The following is a 23,117-nucleotide window of genomic DNA, read 5'->3' on the forward strand; positions in this document are numbered from 1 at the left end:
AATCTCTTACATGTGACAAGAACACTAAACCTAAGGCATATCAAATCTTAATATTAAAAAAATTGGGAAGTCCCCAGCGTGACGGAAAAACCCCAAAATACTTAAAAATTACTACTAAAGCATAATGACATATGAAATTTACATAAAATTAAATGGCAGATATACAATCTTAAAGCTACACATAAATCTTAAAGCTACACACGTAAGAGACAATATAAAATGGGAAATAATTACATACAGTACATACATATACATATATCTGGGGTACATGGAGCAAAATAAAAACTGTCCAGTACCCCAAAGAAAACACAATCATAACATGTCAGATCACAGTTTTCCACTCAACAGAGACAATGATACATCAATATGAGGAGCAAGGCAGTGAGGCATGATCAACCAGGAGGATAAGCAGAGAAGTAAATGAGGCAGGCGGGCGGGGGAAAGGGGAGGATAAGGATATGATTAATTAAGGTGGGGAGATGACACTTCCCACAGCTATTGTAGAAAATTTCAGGGCTTGAGTGATTTTAAATAGTGGCGTTTAAACACTAGAGGTGATTTCCAACCCGTGTATTTAGATAGTTCTGAGAAGTCCATATTATAAAGTAATTAATGGAAGTAGCGACTGCTCGAATATCATGAACCTTAGGAACTGAATCTGGGTTGGCTTGTTTAATAAAATACAAAATTTGTTGTCTTATTGCATTTAGTGAAAGAGTACCACCTTTCTCCCTGATAAAAGAGGACCCGACTTACTCTGTGGAGTTCTTAAAAGGTAAGATTTAAGTGTATAAACTGGACATAAAGACTGGTCTTGTGGAAGGGGCACCACCTTCCAAGGAGACCACCTGTCTTGTGGGTCTTCATTTTTAGCTAAAAATCTAGGGTCAGGGGAAGGGAGGACCTCTCCGGACGGGAGGAAGTTCACAAAATGATCACCTCTAGTGAGCCGATAGCTCTGAGATTCTGGCACCTGAAGCCAAGCTAATCAGAAATAAAGTCTTCCTTAACAGATCTTGATAAGAGCATTGAAAGTTGTCCATCTCTGATGCTAACTTAAGGACGTCATTGAGGAACCACGTAACCGAGACTGTGGGCGTGATACTGGTCTCAGAGGCGCATGCTCTGGGGATAGATGAAAAATAGGAATCTGTAAGGTCAATTTTAAAGCCATATAAGAAATACTTTCTTCAGGGCTGACTTGGCTGTGGTAATAGTGGCGGAGCAAGGCCTTTCTCAAACAGTGACCTAAAGAAGGAAACTCCTAAATTAGTCGTCATGATTTTGGCTTCAGATGTTTTCAGGAAGGAGGCTAATTTTTTTACTGCTGAGTCATACTGTCTAATAGTAGAATCTCTTTTATCTGATTCTAGAAACAGAGTGTTAACAGGGTCAATCTTTGCTCCTTTTTGGGCTGCGAATTTTATAAAGTCCATAAAACTAGGGCATTCTGAATTCTTGAGGAAGCTGACACAGTCTTGGTTTGTACTGTCTGGGTCAGTTTGGGCTTGGGAATCCGAAGACTCCGTAATCCCAGTTCCTGAAGAAGAGGAACCAATTGCTCTTCGGCCAATAGGGGCTACCAGGGCTGGTTGACCTTTGAATGTCCTGAGTTTGTGTAATACTTTCAGCAGCAAATTTATTGGAGGAACAGATAAATCTTCTCCCAATTGTTCCAATCTACTGTCATTGCGTCCGTGGCGTCGCCTGAGGGTCCAGGTTCTGGGCCACATAACAGGGGAGCTTGAAGTTGCTCTCCGTCGCGAACAGATCCACTTGGAGACCCGGAACCTGGCGGCAAATCCATTTGAAGGATTCCCCGTCCAGGGACCACTCCGTCTCCAACGGAGTAGCCCTGGACAGGGAATCTGCCACCACGTTCCGTACCCCCGCTAGGTGGGTGGCTGACAGGTGCCAGCTGTGCTTGTTCGCCAGGGAGAAGATAGCAACCATTACCTGGTTTACTCGACCTGATTTGGAGCCGCCCCTGTTGATGCAATGAACTACCACTGCGCTGTCAATACCAGCCTGATATGAATCCGGTTGGGGCGGATTTTCTTTAGAGTTAGAAAACCGCCATAGCTTCCAGGGTGTTTATATGGAACTGCTGAAACATTGTGGACCACGTTCCTTGTACTTTTGTTTTGGTGAATATCCTCCCCAGCCGCTTAGGGAAGCGTCTGTGTGAACAACTAGTGCGGTGGGGGAAATTGAAGCGGAACTGTATTGGACAGGCCTCTGACTGTGGCCCAAGGCCGCAGTCTTGTCTTTAAGATTCGAGGAATAGAGGAGACCTTGTCTCTGAGCTTGACATTGGCTCGACTCCGCCACACTCTGTTTATGTCTTTTAGTTTTGCTTTTAAGAGCAGGTCCGTCACTGAGGCAAATTGAAGAGACCCAAGGACTCTTTCTTGGGACCGGCGGGATGCTGATTGATTTTTCAGAAATTTTCTGGTGAGAGATGCTATCTCCTTCCTCTTGGGAGGCGGGAGAGATAACGTGTGAGAGGACAGATCCCACTGGAGACCCAGCCACTGAAACCGGGACTCCGGAGTCAGGCGGGACTTCTCTCTGTTCAGCTGAAAACCTAACGACTCCAGGAAGTTGATGACCATGGACGTAGTCTTCTGACACTCCAGAACTGTTGGTGCCCAAATTATCCAATCGTCCAGGCACGCTGCTAGGGATATCCCTCGGGACCGGAGATGTTGAACTACCGTGTCCGCCAGCTTTGTAAATATCCTGGGCGCAATGTTTGAACCGAAGGGCATGACCCTGAAGGAGTAGGCTTGATTCCCGAGTCTGAAACCGAGGAACTGAGAGAAGTTCCAGCGCAACCGGGATGTGATAATAAGCGTCTGAAAGATCGATAGAGGTGGTGACGGCTCCACGCGGAAGTAGAGTCCGTACCTGAGCTACCGTAAGCATGCGAAATTTGTCGCATTTTATGTAGAGATTTAGACGCGACAGATCCAGGATCACTCTTTGCTGGTCGGAGTCTTTTTTGGGAACAGTGAATAACCTGCCTTGAAACTTTAGGTGCCTTACTTTCTTTATTGCTTGTTTGTTGAGCAATTCTGCCACATAATCCTGCAGGACTGGTGAGGGTGGCTGGTAAAACCTGGTCAGAGGAGGAGGGTCCTTGATCCAGCTCCATCCTAGACCCTTGGACACAATGCTGTGTGCCCAAGGGCTGAAGGTCCATTGGTCCCTGAACCAATACAGGCGACCACCTACCTGTGTTCTCTCAGTGGGAGGGAGCGGGTTTGTTCCCCTACCACGTCCAGGTTTACCTCTTAGGGGTGGTGTTGGATTTCCCTCTATGAGGGGCTTTGCCTCTTCCCCCTTGCGCTCCTATTAAGGCCGTGAAAGTATCCACGGCCCTCATAGGTAGGGTTGTATGCTGGTGAGCAACATAGGAGGTGCGGCAGGGAATGAGCTGGTTGAACCAGCACATATTGTTGGGGATGAGCCTTTGAGGTGGAGGGCTGTGCCACTGCCGAGACCGGGACGGCTTGGACTACCACCTGATGGTGGGGTCTCTTATGCCTCCTGAAACGTTTGCCTCCTCTCACCTGGGGGCCGCCAGATTCTGGGGTCTTGCGCTTATAGGCAGAAATGCCCCAGCGAGCGCAGACTCTGGTTGGCCCTTGTAGCCTCGCTCATGACATTCGTAACCTCTTCTTCCGGGAAGAGGTTAGGCCCCCAGATCGAGCTCTTCACGAGCTTGTTAGGCTCGTGACGGATAGTGGCATCGGCAAAAATGAACTTTCTGCATTCCAGTCTGGCCATGATGAATTCAAATAAGGTCAGACTGAAAGCCAGCAAGCAGGGACTTAGCCAAAACTTGAAAGAATGGCTCGTCCGCTGCGCAGGAGACGGCAGTGGCTTCCATAAGGCAGACGGAGTTCAAGGACCGGGCTAGCTTAGTCCGGCATCAAACTCCGCTTTAGCAAGGATTCCGGCAGCTTGGGGAGCTGCTCACTGAACTGTGAGGAAGCACAAAAGGGGTCCAACTTCCCAACAGTGAAAGTGGACGGTGCATCCGTCCAGAACTCATCACCTCCTGGGAATACCAGGAAGTGGAGTCTGTTTCCCTCAGCTGCGGTAAGGGACTGCCATCAAAGCACGCCGGGCCGTAGCCAGAGCGACTTTGTTCAAACAGGGGGTGGGCAAGTTGTCCCCAGGGCAAACATGGTGAAGCTGCCCTTGAAAGGTGTCAACTTTGTATTGTCTGCCTGCCACTCCGTCAGAGTGCGCAGGGAGAGCCGACTGAGCTTGGTCCCTAGGGACGATCACAGTCTCCTAGGAACCTTATCTGAACGCACCCATGCTTCCTCTGTTAGCCTAACGAAGCCTGGGTAAGGGGCAAGAGATCGGGGGAAGAACTCTAGTTCCTCCAACCGTCTCGTGCCAAGACCTTCAACTGTCAAATTGCCATCATGTTGGATGGCCCGGAGGGCAAACGCCAAGGGTTCCCGACATCGAAGGAGGGAGGTCCGCTGTGTCGGGGATGACGTACTGGGGTTCGGCTGCGGGTGGGTGAGCCATTCCCGCCAGTATGTTGTCATGACTGGCCAACTTTTCTGAAATTTTTGTGAATTTGAGTCGACCTCCGCCGAGAACCGTTGGAAAAGCTGGTTGGCAAAGGCCTCCACGTCAAAGGCAGGCTGGGGAGGAGGGCTTGGTTTTGCTGCCCTCTTACTCGCGCCTTTGCCGGAGGAACCAGACTTGCTCCCGGAGGCTACAGGTGCTGAGACCTTAGCCTTCGACGGGGAAAGGCAATGCTTTCTTGGAAGACGAGGACTTATAGCCCTTCGCCTTCCATGAAGTCTTCAACTTCAACTTGGGGATGGCTGATGGAGCTCTATCACCCAAGGAGGAAGACTTTACAAACCTGCAAAAGATGAAACTGAAGAAACTGGGGAGTCAAACAAAGGGGGCCCGCCCCGCAACCTCACCTACCTGCTTCTTACCACCTGGTCCTGTTCAGTATTCATTGGTTCCAGGTCCAAGTCTAAGCGGCAACGTCCTCCGAAACCTCGGCATAAAGAATATCTACTTGGGGTGGCTGGGTCTCATCCCGGATCTGCTGGATGATGGGGTGGCAAGATCTTCTGGCACTGCGGCGCCACCCGTGCGCCGGGGTAAAGCAGGTCCTCAACCTGGCGTCGAGGACATAGGGCTTCCCGACGGAACGTTCCTTCCAAACCCAGCCACCCAAGCCGGAGGGATTCCAAGGCAGACTTCTTGGAGGACTCGTCCGCCTGTAAGAAAACCAACAATTAGCCAAGAACGAAAAGAATAATTCGGGAATCATGTAAACAATATATTCGATATGAGGAGCGCAAAACGGAGGAAAGACTGTCACTTACCGACTCATCCTGGACGGTTGTGCAAAGCGAAGCAAACCTCACAACCATCAGGGTGCCAGACTACAAGGTCATCCAGGCGGACCGCACAACCAGCGTGGGTCCGGCAAACTGATGGTCCGTAAGGTTGTTGCAGCGAGGCGGTGCACCCTGGCTCCTCACAGCGAACAGTCTGTAAGTGTAAAAGTACATGAACCTCCCATTCTAAGCAATCTAAAGCTGGCAAGGCCGGAAATTCAACTGCAACCGGAATACTCGGTGGAGAAGAAAATCCTCGTTATAAACTGGGCCAATAAGCTCTAAAATACACAGAGTGGAAGGTAAAAAAAAAAAAACTTTTTCCAGACCCCGGAATACTCCGGGAATGAAAGGAATGAGACAACAGGAACTCACCATAAGGGCTGCCAGTAAAATAAAGGCGGAGCCCCAGGTGTAGAGGACCGGACTCACGTATATACAAAAATATAAAAGGAGGGTGTGTGTACTCCTGTTGGATAAATACACTTATCTAAATATGTATATACATAAACAATAACATTAAACAAGTGATGGTACAAAGGTGTAAACTACTCAAGAGACCGGAGGATCCGCCCCCTTATATATATATATCCTTCCTCTCTTACTTCCCGCCAGAGAAACAAGGTGGGCAAGATGCTCGTAGATACATAACATAAGCCGGAGCAAGTATAATAACCCAACCAAGTAACCCGATGGGGAGAAAAGAAAGTGTGGGATGAGTGTTCGAACACTTTTCGAGTAAACAAACCACCAACCCCAATACCACAGCGATGCTGGGGACTGTATGGGAGGGAGCGAATCCCTCTACCAAATGGAGGAGTCCCTGAACTCGGAGAAAACGCCATCTAGCGTCACCATACGAGTAGAGCAAGGCTGGAGAGGGGGAGGGGGAGATGGTGGAGTAGGGGAGAGTGGTAGGCTACCAGGAAGGAACAGGAGACAGGGGAAATATCACCCGCTCAACTGCACACATACACCACTCCCAGAATAAAGAAATTTGGAGGGTGGCCTACTACTGGGAGGATGCGACCCAGCCTCAATGCCCGACTCCTGACTAGGCGAAGCCTAATATAAGGACCTAACCCAGTATAGGCTAGGAAAAAGGAAGGGTGCAAAGGGAGGAGGAAGCAAACAGGGAGAGAAATTTTGTGCCGAGAACCAGCCGGGGCCGAGAAGAGGGGGCAAGAAGGCGACTAGCCTAGAGGAACACATCCAAAGAACTCTATTCCCCAAAGGAAGGAAGAGAACTAAGGGGCTCACTCTGCCCACCAAAAACGACCCTGGAGGAAACAGCAACAAAACTCCCTCAACCTGATGGAACTCCCCACCCAGGGCAAGGGAAGGAAGCAAAACAAGCCTACTCCACTAAATAACCATCACACATAAACATGGGATAATAAAATGTGCTCAATAGAGTGCGTAGCCTACCTCGGGAAGCGGGTTAGATCTGAGGCTGCCACTACCACTCGAGGAAATAAAAAATAATGAATAAAAAATAATAGAGCACCATCTTCAAGAATAAAACAAATAGCCTAATGCAGACTAAAATAACAAGGAACCCAACCTGGGGGGACCTGGGCAGGGCATCACCCTAACTAGGCCGACAGGCCAATAATATGTAATTCAAAAAAAGGGCCACATGAGAACCCGCCAGGAGAGGAACCATGGGGCAAAATAACATATAACGACAAGGAGACAACCCCAACAGAAAAGAACAGATGGAGTCGCCTGCATGATCGACATGGCTGACGGAGGGCGCCGTGGCGACATAATAAGATCTCATAATTGTGAAAAGACGAGACCATTACAGCCAAAAAAAAGAACAAAACCCCACAATAAGATGGTACTTAACTTGGAGATGGTAAAGCTGCTCGATGACATGGTGGAAGATGAAAATAAATCCAAAATAATGGAACGAGCACACAAAAGGAAATGGTAGCAATCACGTGCTAGAAAATGGAATGAGGTAGTGTGGCGCTGGTTTGTGTGGGGGCTGTAACGGCTCACCGCTCTCTTCTGGGGTTTTAACAGGAGAGATCTTTCGAGTAAGACTCCGTGATAGTGATCTTTCACTCACCCCTTCTTATACCGACGTCTTCCTTGCAGAAGACGCTCGATCTGGGGGTAGTAACCCCAGCTTTCCTGAAAGCTCTTTTTCTCTGGTATATCTAGCATTTTATACCTAGAAATTCGTGCTACAATGGAATTTCACCGGCTGACACAGGACTGGACTCAGAAAAGATACATACAAAAAGCTCTGGTATGATGATGAAATCAAGAGAAAATAGCGAAAAATAATCTTGATTTTTTGTTTACACAAAAACAAAGGGACTTGTAAAAACGTTATCTACTAACAAAAAAAATGGCTAAAATAATTTCACAACAAGACATATTTAAGTTATATTTCGACATAAAAAACTTCATTCCAACGAAAAAATACATCTGTCCCTTATAAATAAAGTATCTGTTGATTCATTTACGCTAACTAGAAGCAAGAAATGCCCTCTGAACCGAGTTAAATGCATCGAAATAAAGACCACTCGTGATCGATTCGAAACCAAAACATTTGATCGCCATGATGGAATTTATAATGCAAAAGCAGTATAAGAATATTTACAATTGGATACAGTGTAGTAAAGCATAACTTTTAAAAGATCCATGGAAAAGATGCACATTCATTATTTTGATGTTTGTATAATACTGATTCATGTTATGTGAAAATAGAATACAGTATAATGTAGGCTAGGCTACCAGATATGATTGATATCAAAGTGCAGGCCAGGTCTTGTTTGTTATTCAATTTCTCTTTATACTGACTTATCATGTCAGTCTGCATTGAACCTGCAGAATTAGCTGACACTAATAATTACTATACCATATATGTATAAAGTATACTGTGTAGTGTTCTTTCTAGGCTACCATATATGTATAGATGGTACTGATTACCCAGTGTGGCTAGGCCATATTTTGAGTTACGATTTTTTCAACAAGCGATGGGTTTTGGAGGACCTAACCCCATCGTAAGTAGGGGAATACCTGTATATTATTCGTTACATAAAGTGTTATACATCTAAATGTGTGCAATTTCATGTAGAATACAACAAAAAATAAATCATTCTTTTAACTTTTAACAGTTTTGAAATATTTTCATTTAAATCACGATAACTGACAAAATTTTAACATTCGGTCAATTTTGACTCAACAGAAATGCTCGAAAAACGCAATCGTAAGCCAAAATTCTTACATTCTTACATCTACTTTATTTTGCAACAAACGGAAAGTCTCCAGCATAATATTTCGATTTATGGTGAATTTTTAAAAAAAAACTTTTTCCTTCGCTCCATTTGGAAAAACCTGAAAAACCCTTCTTTCTTGAGTCACATTGTCGTAATTTTTTCGCCGTTTTATATTATTCGTTACATAAAGTGTTATACATCAAAATGTGCGCAATTTCATGTAGAATACAACAAAAAAATAAATCATGCTTTAGCTTTACCATTTTTGAAATATTTTCATATAAATAACGATAAATAGAAAAAATCAACCTTCGGTCAACTTTAACTTGATCGAAATGCTCGAAAAACGCAATCGTAAGCCAAAATTCTTACATTCTAGTAACAATCAATCCTTTACCTTCATTTTGCAACAAACAAAAAGTCTCTGGCACAATATTTCGATTTATGGTGAATTTTTGAAAAAACTTTTTCCTTCCATCCTTGTGCGCGAACTCCGCTAAAAATCCTAGCATTTCTTGAGTCACCTTGTCGTAATTTCTTCATGCCGTTTTATATTATTCATTACAAAAATTGTTATACATCAAAATGTGCGCAATTTCATGGTTCAATACAACAAAAAATAAATCATGCTTTTAGCTTTTACCATTTTGAAATATTTTCATATAAATAACGATATAGAAAAAAATCAACCTTCGGTCAACTTTCCTCGATCGAAATGGTAAAAAATGCAATTGTAAGCTAAAAACTAACAGTCTAGTAATATTCAATCAATTTCCTTCATTTTGAAACAATTGGAAAGTCTCTAGCACAATATTTCAATTTATGGTAAATTTTTGAAAAAAACTTTTTTTTACGTCCTCGCGTTACAAATTCATGCATCATTTTGTGATAATATTTTCTCTGTGTTGCTTTAATCGTTTTACAATCTGTTATATACCAAAATCATTGCAATTTAGTGTACAATACAACTAAAAAAATTAACTCATTAGCTTTAACCGTTTTGCTTACAGCTTGATTTGTATACAATTATAGGAGTTTTTTTCGCTGTCATATATTCCAATATTTATACATGATAATGATATTTTTTTCATTTCTGATGGTTGCATACTAAACTTCAGGCAATGAGAAAAAGCGAGCCAAAATGAACTCTTAATCTTAAAAACTAAGCTTTTTTTTGAAAAAACTTTTTTCAGCTCGCAGCTCCCGAAATCAAGCCAGCATACGGGAGGCGTTTTTTGTAAATAGGGCTTCGGTGTTTAAGGGTTAAGTTGGGACAGGCGTTCCATAAAGTTGGGTGGCCCCCAGGAACTCATCTCCTGAACCTGGTTGTCTTCTTCCTTATGGCAGACTTTGTCAGCTGTGACAAATCCTGGTCCTTCAGGGGTCAGAGTGGGTATCAGTGAGGTGCTGACTTCATCCTGGCATTGGTCTTCTCAAAGCCTTCTGACTGATTTTCACCAACTGGACCATCTTATATATGGCAAATGTTGAATTTCTTCAGGAAAAGCCCATACAGTTGTGAATAAATCATCTCCTTCTTCATGTCATTCAACGATTGGTGATGACACAGATTGAAACGTGAATTTATGCCAATAATCCTTCAGCGTAAATTCACAGCTTCAACGGAGTTCCAGCTGTAGAACGCCTTCCAGGATCACACCCTGGTCCATAGGCTGAAGGAGAGGGTGTTGGCAGGGAGGAACTTGATGGACTCTCTCATAATAAAGATTGACAGGGTGGCCACCAGCATTAACCATAATCAGCAACACCTTGAACACCATGCCCAAGTTGTTGATGTATTGCCTAACTTGAGGGATAAGCTCTGAATGGAACAAGTAATCCATAAGGACTTTGGTGAAAAGGCCTTGGGGAGGTTGTGCATCCATAACACATGCAGCAATGCTTTGGTTCTTTTCTTGAGGGCCCTGGTGTTTGCAGCCTTGTAAATGGACCTGGTTTAAGCATGAAGCCAGCCACATTCCCACACATTATGTGGGTAACCCTGTCCTTAAATCCTTGGGGAGGCTTTGGCTTCATCCTTCATGAGGTATGTCTGGGACAGCATCTTCCAGAGCAGGTCAGTCTCACCATATTGAACACCTGTTCTGGATGGTAGCCCTTCTCCTTTATAATTTTCTTGAAGGTCTCCGGATGTTTCAGCAGCCACTTCTGTCATCTGTCAGTTTGCTTTCATGCAGAAAAACATTCACTTAGTTGGTTTTGCCTTCTGGAAGCAGTGAAACCACCCTTGCTGGCCTGAAAACCTTGAGGAGCTGATGGTGGACCTGCATTTGGCTTCTTCCTCTTCTTCTTCTTCTTCTGGACAGGTTCCTTTCATCAAGGTTGAATCCTAAAATTCTTCAATTTTTTGATCTGTATTGCCTGTTTTCCTGTGCCTGCATGTCGCTAATGCCTTCTCTTGTTGCAGAAAACTGTTGGCATAGATGTGGTGCTTTCTTGAATGATGTTTGAGTAGGATATGTTCTTCTTACAGCAGTTCTTTATCCAAAATATAGTACAGATTCCACCTTAATGACTGTCTTATCATGCACTGTCAAAACTATTTTTCAATACTGAAAGTAACTCATGCTTACAGCCTTTGTCTCTGCCTCTTTTTCTTAACACACCTCACAGTAGTTTCATTTTAACTTAAATGGATATGCTAAAGTAACTTTTGCCTTCCTTCAACATATTCAACAGTTTTACCTTCTCTTGAGCTTCATGACTGCCTTCTTTCATTTAGGCTCTTTGCCAGAAGTTAGAAAGAGCAGGGCATTTAGGAAGCATTTTAGGGCATTTTCCTTCTTGGCATTTCTCAAGATGGATAACTGGTTTGGGAAACAAGTACCTTTAAAAAAAAAAATGTGGTTATTGAAATTTTGTTGTTTGCAAGGTAAATGATATTAGATTGTACTTATTGTACTGTAATATTTGAAAATTAGTATACCTTTTTTCATCACCTAAGAAAACAAATTGTATTTACTTGTATTTGGTAGCTTTATAAAATATTACAGCACTGTAAGTATCATTTCATCATCAAAAAACACTGATATTTCAAAAGCTTTCATCTTACAACACGATAAAATATCTATAAAATGTACAGTTTTATGTCACAGAATATTTTAATGTTGTTGTGTTACAATGGGTCTAAAACACTTTATATTGTACACTATTTGATGTGCAAATATCAACCCATATCTCCATGTTCATCCAAATAACCCATGCCTCTATCTAACTTGTGTGTGCCTGTTACATTAGTACACAGTGTGGATTAATGTAAGCTTTTTTGAAATTGTGCCCTAAAATGTCCTCCTAAACACCCTGCTTCTTCTAAGGCTTCTGACAATGAGCCTAAGCACCAGAGGAAGATTATGTCATTTGAGGAATGAGGAGAAGTTGTTAAGTTAAGAGAGGGCAAAAGTTGAGAAACAGCAGCCCATGTAGGCATGACTGTAAGTGTGGAGTCAGCATTCACTGAAAACGAGGAAAATGGTAGAATACTTGGGAAGGCCCTTGCTGGAAAAGAACTTCCACTCACTCTAACCCACTGACAGACCCAGGATTTTGAACAATTTCTTGGTCTGTACAAAACCAGTAAGAAAGTCAGGCAGCTGCAGACAATGATAAAGGCATTGGATAATTTTGAATTAAGAGCCAGAAATTTTTCCAAACCTAATATGGACTGATGCAGCCCCTACTGCAACACCTGTGTGGACATGTTCAAATACCTCAACAAGGTGGTTGCCCCCTGATGAAGTGCCTCCTGAAGAAGGGGAAAAACCCTCTGAGGAGATGTAACTCCTCTACTTTGCTGTGCAGCCAATCATTAGACCTGCACAGCTAATTCATCATCATCATCTTTAATCAACATTTGCATCACCAATGAGTACCCAGATGATTTAATCTTATTATGTATTATTATTACAGGTACCCAGTGTATATTTATTATTTTATTATTTAGCTGCATTATTTAATATTACTGTACTTTGTTATTTAACCTTATTACTACTATGTACTATAATTATTATTACTGTATATTATTATTTAATGTTATTACAGTAAATAATTTGAAAATACAGAATATTGCCATACAATAATTTATCACAAAAAATCCGTGAATGGTAAGTTTATGCTATATAATTTATAGATATGTTCCATTGTTCCACGCAATTGTGAGTTCCTTTATAGCTTGATCCCACATGAAAAAAACTGTACCCTGCTGTACAAAAAACTTCACGGTAATTTTACTATATTTTATTTCAACAGCACATTAACTAATCATAATTATTTGGTTTCAAACCATTGATTGAAATGTCTCATTAGTTTCAATTTCTTGTAATTTGACTAAGATAAACATCGAGTGAAATGGTCAGTAGGAGTTAGCAAGTGATGTGTCATGGGCGATATTTTCCCTATTAAAGAATATTTATGTCATTTCTTTTCAATGATACAGGATTTAGCTACTGGATAAACATTGTGATACTGCACTGTTTTACTTATTCACAGGCAGTCCCGGTTAATGGCGCCCGCTAAGTTATTGACTCAGTGCTGGCAACTTGAAAATCTCTGTTAACCAATATAAATGGCAGTTATGATGCCAAATCCTATGATCCACTCAGCCCAATTAACCATTAACATGCCATTAAGGAGAGATCAGCGCCAATAAACTGGCTTACTGCTGACAAAAATCTGTTAACGTCATATTTGGTTCATATTCTTTTTATAGTCAGTTAACCAGGATCTCCAACCTGGTCCTCAGAGATTAGAGAACAGCAGGTTCCCTAATTTTTACAAGTCATATTGAAAAATGCCCAGTCTAGTGGGCTGTTAAGGCTTAACATTTTTTCTTCAGGTGAGATGCTCTTATAAAATCAGCATCACTTCAATTTTCCAGCAGGTGTTCAGGGTCAATAGTTAAAGATAAGGAACATTGTTTTATAACACTTGAAAGGTGGTGTTTCAATGATGAATTTACAGCCATTTTCAATACTGTTTCAAATAAATGTTTCAGCATCCATTGATTTGATTAAAAGGTGGTTGAGGGGAGTTTGCCAGGTGTAGACTTGAAGGCACAGGTATCAATGGTCCATTTGCTTACCAGCAGAGGCTGTTTTAAGCATTTCAAGTCTCAAGCTGAGAAATTTGCTTGTAATAAAGATCAAGGTGATGGCTGCTAAGCATGCAGACCATGATCAGCATCAGCAACTGAACCCTAAGTTGTTTGGCTGAGATCATTGAGGGATGGTGGTTATACTAGTGATCCAGGCCTTGTGGATGGTTAAGAGCCATTTTGGAAGTGTATGACTGGACTTATTCTTCAAGGAGAAGAGCACCAGCCCATAAAGACAGTGAGGATGAGACTGACTTTGATGAGGGTAACCCTATCCTTAGTGGTGACTTGGGAGGCCTAGCTTAACCTACTTGTTAGTCTATTTTGAGGAAAATCCAAGGGCACTCTGGAAACAAGACTGTCCTTAACTCCATATTTGGAAGGCCCCAAAGGTAGCCTGGGTCACTGATGTTATCTTCAAGGTCTCAGGTTTTAATTTCAGGCAAATTTTGCCAGCAGATAAAGTATTTGATATGAGAAGGGTCTGCAATTTTAGGTCTTGCTGGTGTCAGACACATGACCCTGGTCACCCCACTGGAAAACCTTGAGATTTATCCCAATGTTGGTCCTAGGTTGTCTGACCTTCCACCAACATCACTTTTAACCGATGGACCAGGCTTACTAGTACAAAAGGACATTTTAATCTGTCTCAGCCACCTTCCCTAATAGTAAAACAAGATGGATGTCAAGCAAGTTTGGATTTTAATGATATTTTATCACACTGTCAAGAAACTGAGAGTTGCTTGGGATGAGAAGTTAATTGAATCCAATTTGAATGGGGCCTGGAAGAAACTGAGTGCCAAATTTTTGTGATGGACTTTCATGGGCTTTGAAAATGGTGGGCTTCTGCTCTAACCGGAAAAATTGTTCATTAACTTTTCAGGAAGTTCAACCTGGAGGTGGAAGCTGAGGGTGCTGCAGAGCTGACAGCAATCCCATGGATAGGAGTTATCAGAAGCACGACCTCATTGAGCTGGAGCAGCAGATGATTGAGGATTATCTCTGGATCAGCCCAAAGATTAAAAATGGCATTAAGTGCTATAGCTTGTCACAGGCTTTTGATCACACAGAACAAGAACTGGCAATGACCAGGAAAGGAGGACCCATAATGTGGAAAGTTTTCATGAAGGTTCAGAACAACTCAAGATGAATCTAACCTTTTACAAGGAGATTTGTAAACGATCAACAGATGAAAAAAACATGCAAGCTAAAATATGATTTACAGCTTCATGAAAAATGAGTTTCAATCACCACCTGCCATCACTTAACCGAGAAGTAGAATTCTTCACTTTTTTGTTTTGTTTGACCACTGTTGTTGTGTTTTATAAATTTGTAATGTAATATTTGATAATTTAAAACTTTTATATTTATTACTATACACTGAAATAAATGCACACTGCAAGAAAGGCTTATCATTCCAGAAGAGATGTCCAATTCTGATTCCACTGCACCTGACACTACCAGGCTTAGACAATCTCCGCCATAATCCTCTCAGATGATATTCTTTTTTATTTGTCTTACTGTACATATGTAAATTGTTTTATAATGTAAGGCATATCATGTATATCAATATCCCTGAACTCTCAGGGCATAACATATCAGAATAAACAAGGGAAGAAGCATCTCAGTTTACAAGTATTCCATGGAGCAACTGTGCTGTCCTTTATCAATGGGAGAGAAGCTGGTCCCTCTGAATGGCAAAGACTTCCAGAGCACAAAAGAATCTGGGCAAGAGTGGAGCCTGACAAGAGGAAGATATTTTTCTTCATAATGACCACTGAGGCATTCCATAAATTGGACTGGTTATGCCATGAGAGGGGCAAAGGTTTTTCAAAGTAGCAGTCAAGTACAAAGAAAGATGCTGGACTCTGCTATCATCAATCAAACCAACAATATGGTAGAATGCTCAGGAGGATATTGAAAGAATGAAATCAGGGGCTAATCATTAAACCTCTTCTCAAACAGGTGCTCCAGGAAACATGAATGACAAAATTGCAAAAGCCAGGTTAATATTATGGCCCAAAACCACTAAGGAAAGAGCCATTATTTTATCCTTCTTGGAAAAGAGCCTTTGCAGCATACCATCGTGGGACACCTTCACCTGGACATGTGCATTACTAACATATACTCCTGTAAAACCATCTGTCCATTTTTTTCAGTGAACAGGGGACAGAAGGAAGTGCTCATAAATATCACAAGTTTGAACGTTCAAATAGTGTTTTATAGCTTCTTATATTCATATACTACATATATAACTTATATATATATATATATATAACATTGATACTATATATATATATGCATATATATTATATATATATATATCCTGTATATTATATATATTTAATTATGCATATCACTTTTAAAACTGTTCTTCATTTATGAATTAGATACCAATTTTGACTTTATTTCCAAGCCATTGACAATGGACTGATTGAGAGTATAAAGTCACAAATAAATATGTGTACCAGGATACAGTACTGACCCATACATACACAACCTTTAGAGACTACATATCCACCCACATTTAAGGTGTCAAGGTAATGTTGGCCTTTGAAAACTCATTTGGATAAAATCACAATATACTCTCAGGGGGTAAATACTGATAAACATACCAACCATAGGCTTTTTCCTGACACCTGTCAGGTGTGGATCTGAGGTTGCCTATGGTTAAGATGTTTATCAGTTCCTAACACACTTGTCAACTATACTGTGATTTTAGCTAAATTCAATTATTTGAAAACCCTATCCTACTTGATGAATACCTGTGGGTGGGTATGTAAAGTCTCTAACAAAATGAAATGATCAAGACTGTTCACTACAGCATTTATATTTGTGACTTCTTGCTCTGTATCAATCCTTTGTCAAGTGTGCTTGTGAAATAAAGTCGATCAAATTTTCAAATGGACCTTTACCCGTTTCTTATTCTTCACCTGTGGTAATGTGTGATACATACACACACAAACACATATATATATATACACACACATAATATATATAAGTAATCCTTCAATTATCCAAATTAATAGAGCCAAGGGTCTGTTGGATATTGGCAAAATCCGAATAATGGTGAGCAAAAAACTTGAGGGGTGTTGAAGGGGAACTCCATAGCCTTCTTCACCTAACCTTGTCTATACTGTACCACATAACTGCAAAAGCTTAGTATGCTTATAAACAACAACGATCTCACTTTAAACTGGAAATTTTATGCAAAAGGCAATTATTCATCTTTTTTCCCATATCTGTAACACCCTTCTTTTGCTCTCTCTAGTACATGTAACAGTCGCTAGCAGGTAGCCTACCTGTGTTTACCCACAGCCTACCATGGTTTTATTACCATTAAAATATTTTTGTACAGCAACTTCCTTTCCAGTTGGTATCATATTGTATTACCATACATGAGATAAAAATGTGTAGGCTGTGTGTGAACTATAGATCTAAGCTAGCCCAGGTGTTACACTCATAGTATCCATTAGCAAAAGTCAAATAGGCTATTACTGCTGTATTCAAGATAAGGGTAATGGTAATGAAACTTATTTTACTTACAGAATCCATTTATACAGTATTAATATATTGATATATACTGTACTACTGTATAATCGTAATGAGTACAAAAAAGAAAACGTCCCACCATTTGTAAAATTCACATTCTCAGAATCAGCTGATTGAGTTTAATACTGAAAGAATTAAGAAAATAATTTATCACTTGCTAAAAGAAATGAATGTATTAGTGGAATTATTATTTTTACTTTTGTACATAATGTAAGACAGGTATAAAAAGGTAAACTAACATACTCTTTGTTAGGTAAACTAATATACTTGATGTTACAGTAAAATCCCTCTAAATCACAAAACAGCTGTTTTCCAATTCGTTTGTTTGCTAATGCAAACATACCTTAGTTCACCCCCCTTCTCTCTCAGTAAATGTACATATCCTTTAATGAAATATGAATTATTGTATCATAAACATAAAAATACGAAACTAACCCTCCAAGAAGTTCACGACCCCATCGAATGACTGCGTCCATATATACGTATGTTACAATTTTTCTTCTGCGTTGCTTGATTTGCTGTACTGATTTTTTTACAAGTTTAGTTGATTCTAGGTATGATTAACACACAACAGTACACAAGAGAATATTTTATCGCTGTTGATAGTTCATCTATAATCACTGTAAAAATATTTAAAATGCTTATTTCATATGTAGGCATGACAAAACCAAACAGGCTGTACCAAGTTCATCGACAGCATGGAATGTGTGTGCATATGTATGTACACAGATTTGACTGCATTTATAATCTGGTTTCTAAAAATAAAAAAATGAGAAAACGCAGTAAAAATATAAACGAGGATATACAGCACAAAATATAAACAAAATAGTGTAAGAGTGTGTGCGTTACTGTATTAGGCTTTAATGTAAACATGCCTCAGTTCTCTCTCTCTACTGTATATCAGTACTGTACATATCCTTCAATGAAATATCAATTACTGTACCGTAAACATAAAAACACAAAACTAAACAAACCCAGGAGGTTCACAATGCCATCGAATGAGTGTGCGTGCATGTGTAGGTACGTGTTGCCATATTTTCTGCTTTGCCTGATTTACTGTGCCATACTTCATTACAAGTTTAGATGACTCTATTATCACACATATTGTAACAGTACACAAGAGAATATTTTATCACTGCTGATGGTTCATTTCTAATCACTGCAAAAATATTTAAAATCTGAATTTCATAAAACATCATAATTTTCACACAAAACCTAAAAGCTTTTAAGCAAGTTCTCCGACAATGCATGGAATAGTTTTTGCATACATAATTACTTGTAATGCATTTGTCTTTTGGCTTGAAAGAATACAAAATGAGAAAATACAGTAAAACTATATACAATAATAGTACTGTAGCATAAAATATAGATAAAAAAATTACTGTTCTTAGAATTTGATGTAAACATAACCTCAGTTCTCTCTCTCTTCTTCCCGTAGCCTACACACAGGGCTACATTCATATATTGGTTTGAAAAAATAATGAGAAAATACAGCAAAAATATAAGCGACAATACTGTAGCATAAAACATTAATAAAAAAGTGAAGGAGGGTGTGTTACTGCCACCTGTAGAAACTGCTCCCCAGTTCCACTCCACCCACCTTCCAAAGCAACCCTTTCTCTGAGCCTTCCTATATCCAGCCTTACGGCCCCTCCTCTCCATGGCAGCAAGCCATCCAACAACAACCCCAACATTGTCACACTAGAAACTTCTTGAGGCCTCCCCTAAAACCCTTTCCCAGTCAGTCTGAGTGTAGGCAGTGTTACCAACATTTTCTTGAGGCTGCACAGCATTGCCAACCATCGGAGGGTGGTTTTTCAAATTTTTCAAAATTTCTATACATCATACAGTACTGGTCTGGGTGTGTTGGAAAATGTTAAGTTCCAGATAATGGCAATCCAGCTAAATGAAGGATTACTGTATGCTAACGCATAAAAATAATAACAGCACTACATACCTGGTAGTCACCAGCATTTGAAAGGATTCGCTTCATAAAACTGTTGTACATGGCTGCTAAGAGAAACCTGGGGGCAGAGTGGACGGCAATGGCTGCTCTCCATATGTACCTCTGAGGAACAAATTCCCCAATGGCTGAAGATATTGAAGGCAAGTAGTTAGGGACCTGTGGGGTTAAAGAATTAATAAGGTAATGCAATTCTTCTTCGGAAACCTTTGAAGCAAAACATAATATTGTACACTGGTCTGCTTATTATCCCAATTACTCAGTCAGGTTGCTTGATGGTTTATGGAAAATTTTAGATCTTTACAGTAGGTGGGTAATTTCATAATGTATTTTCAGTGTATTTAAAAGTACAGAATCTTTCACTTAACCCAGTACAAGTGTATTGTCTATCCTGAATAATTTTGTTTAACCCTAATTGCCTGGCCTATGAATACATCACCAAAACCCCATGACTTTGCCAGCTTTAACATCTGCCAGTTTTAAAAAAGGGTCATCAGCAGAAAGAGGAAGATACACTTATACCCGATGTTCTGTATAAAAAAAAATTCTCAAAAAATCTCTATACCTGCCACATGAAGTTGAAAGTGAATATTTCCAACCCTGCGTGGGGCCCTCTTTTCTGAGACACACTTAACATTACCAGCTAATTTTAGCACGTTATACATGTTCTTTATAATAATATTTTGTACTTTATTTTAAAAAATGACAATTACAGCTCACATATCATAAAAGATAAGAATTAAAACCAGCAAAAATCACTGAGCATATTTACAGGCAAATATATATGAGATGTCCTGGGACTGGTAGATGTAGTACCTTCCCCAATGAAATCTCTTGACAGACTATTTTACCTCAGTCACTGAGTCGAGGTGTGAGTGTTGCCATAAGACCTGCCCCAGTCATTTATGGCCCATTCAAGTGATTTGAATGTTTTCCCACAAAATTCGTTCAAATATCATGGATTATCGCATGATATGTGCTGGAAGTTTTCAAATGCAATGACTGGATATCATGTGTCCTGTCCCTAGGGGTTCAGTCTGAGTTCATTCCTGTTTATGCAATCATAGGATTTCTTTGTGAAACTATATACAGTACAGTGTTTGTAGTGTTATCAGCATAGAATTTCTGTTTGAAATCCATTACATTTTAACTATTAAAAATATTTCTAAGTTATCTCTCCTCTTTGCAGAGATATTGTACAAACACCACAAGAAAAATCAATTCAATAATTGTTTTTAGTGAACTTAATATTTATGACCTTTAGTATATGTAATAATGTTCGTGTATACTGCATTCCTTATCAATGCATTACAGGGAATCCCCGGTTAACAGCGGGGTTCGGTTATCGGCTGAGTGCTGGTTACTGAAAATCGTCATTAACTGAATAAATGGCAATTACAACGCTGATAAACCGTTTACCAGTGCCGAAAATCTGGTTAACGTCGTCGTTAGCCAAGTGCTATAAAACTGAAACACTGTTAACCGATGCCACCGTTAACCAAGGACTCCCTACATTGCTATTATCATTATCATTGTTGTTCTTGTTGTTTTTCCTGAAGGTATAAATGTCATACAAAAACTTGGCTATGAAATTGCGAAGTTTATCGCAACTCTTTAGCACACTGATGACAGGTGTAGACATCATCTAAATTCAATCCCTTAGCTTACCAATAACAGATGTAGACATCATACAAAAGAAAAAAGTAATAAATTAAAATACCATACTTTTTCACACTATGCATGGTCATCTGTTTCCACATGTAGAGGGGTCACGAAAAGTGACGCACAAAGGCTAGTGACCAAGCTTACATCTCGTGTGGTGGACCACAAGGAATTGATCTTGTTCAGTCTTGTCAAGCTTTGAAAGGGTCAGCATCCGCATTTATCTCTCGCGTCAAAAGTGCTATACAGCAATCCTTTAATTATCCGAGATAATAGAGCCAAAGGTCCACTGGATAACGGCAAAATCCAAATAATGGCGAGTACAAAAATCTAGGGGGGCGTTGAAAGGCAACTTTGTACCCGTCCTCACCTAACCTTATCAATACCACATAATTGTAAACACTCAGTATGCTTATAAGCAACAACCATCGCACTTTAAACCGAAAACTTTATGCAAAAGGCAATTATCTACCTTTTTCCCATATTTAGAACAAAATATACTGCATGAATACACCATTAAAAAAAATCCCCTATTTCTGAGTCCAGTCCCGTGTCAGCCGGTGAAATTCCATTACAGCACGAATTTCTAGGTATAAAAATGCTAGATATACCAGAGAAAAAGAGCTTTCAGGAAAGCTGGGGTTACTACCCCCAGTCGAGCGTCTTCTAGGAAGACGTCGGTATAAGGAAGGGTGAGTGAAAAACCACTACCACGGAAACATACTGAAAGATCTCTCCTTATCAAAACCCCGGAACAGAGCGGTGAGCCGTTACAGCCCCTACACTCAACACCCGCCAGGACGGCGACACCAGCGCCACCTACCTCATTCCATTTTCTAGCACGTGATTGCGACCTTTTCTTTTGTGTGCTCGTCTCCTTTTTTTGGATTTATTTTCATCTTTCGCCATGTCATCGAGCAGCTTTACCATCTCCAAGTTAAGTACCATCTTCTTGTGGGGTTTTGTTCTATTTTTGGCTGTTATGGTCTCGTATTTTCATAAATATTGAGATCTTATTATGACGCCACGGCGTCCCCCGCCAGCCATGTCGATCATGAGGCGACTCCTTCAGTTCTTTTCTGTTGGAGTTGTCTCCTTGTCGTTATAGATAGATTTTTTGCCCCATGGTTCCCTTCCTGGTGGTTTCCTTGCGGTGGCCCCCCCTTTTTTTCGAATTACGTTTCATTGGCCTGTCGGCCTTTGTGAGGGTGATGCCCTGTCCAGGTACCCCCCCCAGGTTGGGTTCCTTATTATTTTTGGTCTGTATTAGGCTAATTATTTTATTCTTGGAGATGGTGCTCTCTTTTTATTTTATTTTATTTTATTTTATTTACCTTATTTTTGGTGGTTTACCTCTGTGGCGGCAGCCTCAGATCTAACCGCTTCCCGAGGTAGGCTACGCTCCCTATTGAGCACATTTTTGTTTTTATTTTTATGTGTGATGGTTATTTTGTGGAGTAGGCTTGTTTTGCTTCCATCCCTTGCCCTGGGTGTGAGAGTTCAGGTTGAGGGAGTTTTGGTTGCTGTTTCCTCCGGGGTCGTTTTTGGTGGGCAGAGTGAGCCCCTTAGTTCTCTTCCTTCCATTTGGGGGAATAGAGTTCTTTGGATGTGTTTCCTCTAGGCTAGTCGCCTCCTTGCCCCCTCTTCTCGATCCCGGTTGGTTCTCGGCACAAAATTTCTCTCCCTGTTGCTTCCTCCTCCCTTTGCACTCCTTCCATTTTCCTAGCCTATACTAGGTTAGGTCCCTATTAGGCTTCGCCTAGGAAGGAGTCGGGCATCGGGCTGGGTAGCTTCCAGTAGTAGTAGGCCACCCTCCCAAGTTTCATTATTCTTGGAGTGGTGTATGTGTGCAGTTGAGCGGGTGATATTTTTCCCCCTGTCTCCTGTTCCCTTTCTTCGTAGCCTACCTCTCTCCCCTACTCCACCCCCCCCCCCTCCCACCCCTCCAGCCTTGCTCTACTCGTGCGGGTGACGCTAGATGGCGTTTTCTCCGAGTTCAGGGACTCCTCCATTTTGGTAGAGGGATTCGCTCCTCCCATACAGTCCCTAGCATCGCTGTGTTGGTGTTGGTGGTTTGTTTACTCGAACGTGTTCGACACTCTATCCCATACCTCTTTTCTCCCCGTCGGGTTACTTGGCTAGGGTAATATATATTTGCTCCGGCTTATGTTATGAACATACGAGCATCTTGCCCACCTTGTTTC

At 41.0% G+C, this 23,117-nt stretch overlaps 1 protein-coding gene across 1 annotated transcript in view; it reads right to left on the reverse strand.

Annotated features, from left to right (window-relative positions):
- The window catches only part of PGAP2 (Post-GPI attachment to proteins 2), a 254,282-nt gene that overhangs the window by 133,165 nt on the left and 98,000 nt on the right, over positions 1-23,117 (reverse strand). Inside the window, exon 2 of the mRNA XM_067104744.1 lies at positions 19,246-19,410. Within this exon, the coding sequence (XP_066960845.1) occupies positions 19,246-19,296 (51 nt within the window). The 5' untranslated portion in view covers positions 19,297-19,410. The remainder of the gene's footprint in view (positions 1-19,245; positions 19,411-23,117) is intronic.

This window comes from Macrobrachium rosenbergii, chromosome 6 (assembly GCF_040412425.1).
Source record: "Macrobrachium rosenbergii isolate ZJJX-2024 chromosome 6, ASM4041242v1, whole genome shotgun sequence".
Taxonomy (NCBI): domain Eukaryota; kingdom Metazoa; phylum Arthropoda; class Malacostraca; order Decapoda; family Palaemonidae; genus Macrobrachium; species Macrobrachium rosenbergii.